The 5167-nt window shown below is 35.5% G+C and overlaps 1 protein-coding gene across 2 annotated transcripts; it reads right to left on the minus strand.

Annotated features, from left to right (window-relative positions):
- Positions 1–463: 463 nt before the first annotated feature.
- On the minus strand, positions 464–3826 carry LOC113302929 (protein MICROTUBULE BINDING PROTEIN 2C-like). Of its 2 annotated transcripts, XM_026551893.1 has the most exons (6): positions 3691–3826; positions 3400–3614; positions 3221–3304; positions 2344–2700; positions 1306–1521; positions 464–956 (listed from the first exon to the last, which is right to left on the minus strand). In XM_026551893.1, the coding sequence occupies exons 2-6, from the start codon at positions 3601–3603 to the stop codon at positions 735–737; spliced, it is 1083 nt and encodes a 360-aa protein (XP_026407678.1). In that variant the 5' UTR covers positions 3604–3614; positions 3691–3826; the 3' UTR covers positions 464–734. The 2 variants fall into 2 exon arrangements, with proteins under 2 accessions (XP_026407678.1, XP_026407677.1); XM_026551892.1 differs by having other exon boundaries at positions 3400–3699.
- Between the last annotated feature and the right edge of the window lie 1341 nt (positions 3827–5167).

The following is a 5167-nucleotide window of genomic DNA, read 5'->3' on the forward strand; positions in this document are numbered from 1 at the left end:
TTTGAGAAGGAAAAAGAAGAGTTGAGAAGGAATTGTGAAGAGAGGAACGCTGTTGGTGCGATATTTATAGGTGTTAGAATATAAACCGCTGGCGATATTGATTATAACGCCAGCGGCCTAATTAACATCGAGCGATATTAACTATATCGCTGGCGTGATAGTTAATATCGTTCGTTAGAAATTCTAGCGCTAATCGATTTTCCCATAGTGGCGCAATTGGTTTGCCATGCCACCTGGTATGCCAAACACCATTTTTTTTTGGCATGTGCATAGGAATAGTCCTAAGTGGGATCAAAAGAACAAACTCCACTAGAAGGAACCCAGTCTGCAAGACCAATGCTGACCAATGCTGAAGACCATAAATCGTATTTGCGATTTAAAAATCAGAGTCAGAAAGTGCTGGTAATATAGATAAGTTCATAAAGTCTAACGACACTCGGATACTGCAACAGAAAAGAAAAGGTGAAAGAAAATTAAAGACGGTATGAATCTCGATTCATAAAATATAAAACTGGGGCTCAAACGAGCCAGCTATACATGTTTTTCAGGTGTGCTCAAGTAATATGGATCACTATAAGGCTTAAATTGCACAGCACAAATGATTCTTTCAGCTCAAATGGTGCCCATCAGTTCAACTAGAGATTCTCTATGTCTGTTAATACAATATAATGACAAGACATAAGTTTACCCCTTTATAATGAAAACGGATCTTTAAGATCATTGACGAGTTGAGTCTATGATACAATCATATCCACAGGTAAAGCAGAAAAGCCGTGAACTCTTTCGTGCGAACTTGCATGTTGTGGTCCAAGGACAAGAGATTGAAGACGTAATCTCATCTTGGCAGCAAGAACAACTGATTCTTCATCTTGGTTCTCTTTTGCAGTCGAAACAGCTGCAACATAAGCCTTTCTTACTTCTTCCATTTGTAGCATCTTGTTCTCATCAATGCCGTCCTGCTCACAATACTTAAATGTTCATATAAAAAACAAAGCATCTATGCAGTCCTAAATCTCTGATATTAAAACGTACACAGAATTGACAAGAATACTGATGAAAGGCACTTTTCTAAACATTCTTTTACTCCTTTATAGTTTATTCTCAACAATTTATACAGAATTCACAACAATACGATGAAAGAGACTTTTCTAAAACTGAACAGCCTTATGCATCTCATCAAGTAAAAGTAGTTACAGGCAAACTAACACTAGAGATAAACTTATGAAATCCGAAATTCAAAAACATAATAATCAAGCCATTTTCCAAGCTTATGCAGAATTAAAAAAGTCAGGGAGATGAACTTACTATGTATGGTAGCTGATCCAAGTCAGGAAGGGAGTCTGAAACAGCAACATTGGAAGTACAGTTATTCTCTTTCAATACTTCGAATAACAGTGTAAACGCTGAAATCTCCCTTTGCATGGAGTCAAGATCTTCTTGTAAAATCTCAACTTTTCTATTTGATGTCTTTGCTTCCAACTCTAAGGTTTCCAGGGTTGCTTGCTTGTTTCCAAGCTTAATCTGTGGAGCAAATACGGATTCTCATCAATGCTGCTACACATAGTTCTTTGTTTTTAAAGAATGCATGAAAAAGAATGTTCATGGAAGCAAAACAAGGACTAGGCACACGATAAGAAGACTTCACTATGAAATTCCAATGCAATAAATATCTGTACTCAGGTCTATATGTAATGTGCCTCTCGTTAAACTTGATAGGGTCTCAACAAGTCAGCCATTAGTTGCATTCCCCTGGCTCCCTCCGGACAAAGGCAGAAGCACTGATCAAAAATTCTAATACAAATGACTGCCAAACAAAAAAGGTTTTGTGAACAAGGGTAGATCAAAGTAAGTTGTTTGTTGAGGGCGAAACATGTGGATTTTGCTTTCCGCAAGCATGTATGTCAGTCAGTATGGATACAAACTCTTGCATCAGAGAAGGGTTATAGAGTGTCACTTGCGGAAAAGGATGCAACCTCAAATGTTTAAGTGTACGACAATTTAATTAGAACATAAATTAAATTCATGGAGAAAGCATAACATAATTAGACATAAGATTAAGCTACAGATTGATAATCTCATGAAGTATAAACTTTATCCCTCTCGTGCTAACGGTAAAATTTGATTAACCAAGATGGTAAGAGATGTTGCGGGTATTAACATGTAATCATGATGGGTGGAAGTCCTTCGTTTTCTCAATTGGTTGGTACTGTAAAGTCTCATTTCTCTTCTACAAAATGTAGAGGTAAATTTGAGCTGATGGTAAGAATAAATTTGATACTCTTCCACCATTTAGATTTTAGACTACATATTAGTAGAAAGACAATCGAAGCACTAAGTTCATACCTGTGTATTAGAGAGTTTTGAATGAGCGGCCTCAATCATTGAATCCTTCCCGATGACCTGTTTTTTCATTTTAGAAACATCAGCGTTAGGTGCAGCCATCTGCTTCATTGAAACCTGCGCTGATTTTAAGAGCTCATCTTTCTCTGACAGTTTTCTTTGTAGTTTCTCTACTCTTTCTTGTAATCTTATGAACTCTTCGCTATCCCTCACCTTTGACGAAGCCCTTGAGTTGCAGGTTGGGAGTTCATAGCTTTTAGCATTTTTACCTTTGTTCTTATCATGATCACAAAGACAATCTCTATGCTTTTTAGATGGAACGGACTGTGCAGCTTTTTTGGTACCTTTTGGGTCAGTAGCCTGCGGCAACCAAATAACCAGTATCAAAATCTACTGAAATGATCCATGCAATATACCTTGGTTAAAATGAAAAGATAAAGACATGCTAGTATGTTTTTTAGTAACACGGCTGTTCCTTTGTATAGTGCCGGTCCAAACTGTTTTACGTCTTCGGTGATGATAATATAAACAGGATTATAGATTAGAGAATGTCAAAATATCCTTAAATACACCACTCTGCTTTACTTGAATCTGCTGCCTCTACTTTCATTCTATTAGAAGGTTATCCATTTTTCATTTTTGTACAGCAAAAAAGAAGTCACTTTTGAGAATATTTGCTCACCATTTCAAAAGTTTCAAAGTTTTGGGGAAAAACAATAGCTATGTGAATCCAAAAGCAAAACAATCAATCATTGAAAAAATAAAGGAAGTAGGTCCTGAGAATCACATTAAAGAGTCCCAAACAGAACAGATCTCATTCTAAAACAGCTAATAAATACAAAATTTGGAAAGAGTATACGAATGTTGGATGATTTATCACCTTCTTGGAATCGACCTCCTTTGACGGTGTCTTTGTATAGATCACAGAGGCTCGACGACTAAACGAAGATTTGGGTCTTTGATCCTGATCAATTTTCAAAAAATGACAAATAATATTAGATCATGAAATCACTAGATTGAAAATCAAGATTTCGAAGAAGAAAGTAGATAAAGAATGACCATGAGAGACTCGACGAGTGGAACAATCTCAACAAGATTCTGAAGAAGTACTCCGTCAACATTACTACCGCTGGTTCTTCCGATTTCACTAGAGAGAGAAGTTTGTGATGATTCATCTTCTCCTTTACCTCCTGATGAAACCGAAAGCCATGCTTTTGATTTGCCATTATCTTGTACATCATTACAGTGCTGATGCTTATACATTTTTGAAAATCCTACAATTTGATAAGACGATTATCAAGTTCAAGAGTATAATCGTTTCGATAAACTGAGCACAGATAAGATGTACACCTTAAAATGACCCTAGACTAGATAATTATTAATAAACTCTTAAACGACAAATTCAAATCAAATTCCTGTTTGAAACTTTTTGTTATGTCAGGGATGTGCGCAGCAGAATGTCGGCAAAGAGCTAAGAAGAGTTACTACTGTATTGTTTATGGGCATTGCTAGGCATAGATGGGGGACTTATCCCTGTCTTTTGACTTGGAGTCAAAAGCCAAAAATATTTGATATCTTGACCATAGTTTTACCTGGCCAATGGTACCTGTTAAAGTCCTAATACGTTCCCGATTAGCAGGTGATAGCAACATTCCTCATTGGGTACTAGTTTACCAGGAGATATTACTAAAATCCATATAAAACAAATTGAGAATTTTATTTTGTTTTGGAGATATTACTAAAATCCATATAAAACAAATTGAGAATTTTATTTTGTTTTGGATGGTAAAAAATTGAAAACATATAATCTATAATCTTCATACTACTTACAGCGTACCTTCAATAATGGTGAGAACGACACAATGAATTGAATGAATTCACTGCAAACGACGACAACAACAACAACCAATAATATTATAACCTTCAAAACAACAACAACCACCACCATTACAACTTCTAATGAACAATAACTAGAGTTACAACCAAATTTATCATAATTTTTGTTTTACTCGGTTACTTTAATTTGAAAAGATCAACTTTCCTCAATTTTGATAAGTACTAACTTGTTTGGTTACATTAATTATCCACATCTCCTTTTTTGATGATTAATAATGTTCAACTTATAAAACCTTTGCTCACATAATGGAGGTTGACGGATCATTTTGTTGGATCATTTCCATGATGTTCACTGACATATCTTTGCTCTTACATCAATCCTTCGACTTCAATTTCATTCCAACAAGAGAGGTAACTCATACATTATCAATTTTCTGCACTAGGTCTTAAAGATATTTACCTTGCCATGTATGCCTTAACCGGTCTTCATAAAGAACACACTAATTTCGTAATCACAATTCAGAATAAGGAGACAACACTTGCATTCTTTGATTAAAGATCTATTGATAAATCTTGAACAATAAATAAGAGCTCAAGAGGAAAAACTTCATTAGTCATAGGTCCTAATAATTCATATTTCCTTGTGAAGAAATATCATACTCCTGCTAATAATTCTTCTTATAATTTCTAATTCAAGAATGTTTCTGTTAGAGCACTGCTCGGTCGAACTCGCAACCGTTGCTATCTCAAGCTTGTTTGTCAAGTTTAGTTGCCAAAACTATAAGTCTTGATTTCTAGTCTACTTATAACTAAGTCTCGGACTAGGATAGTAAGTGTAGTTGAGCTCTAGACTCCACGACGTTCATCATGCAAAGACGAAGAACTACTCAAGGAACTGGTGGAACTTTATCGACAAAAAGGTATGTGGAGACTTGAACTTATCTATCACTCAAAAGTCTATCTGCTCTATCTCCTATTTTGAGACAAAAGT

Source organism: Papaver somniferum, chromosome 8 (genome assembly GCF_003573695.1).
Source record: "Papaver somniferum cultivar HN1 chromosome 8, ASM357369v1, whole genome shotgun sequence".
In the NCBI taxonomy this organism is placed as follows: Eukaryota; Viridiplantae; Streptophyta; class Magnoliopsida; order Ranunculales; family Papaveraceae; genus Papaver; species Papaver somniferum.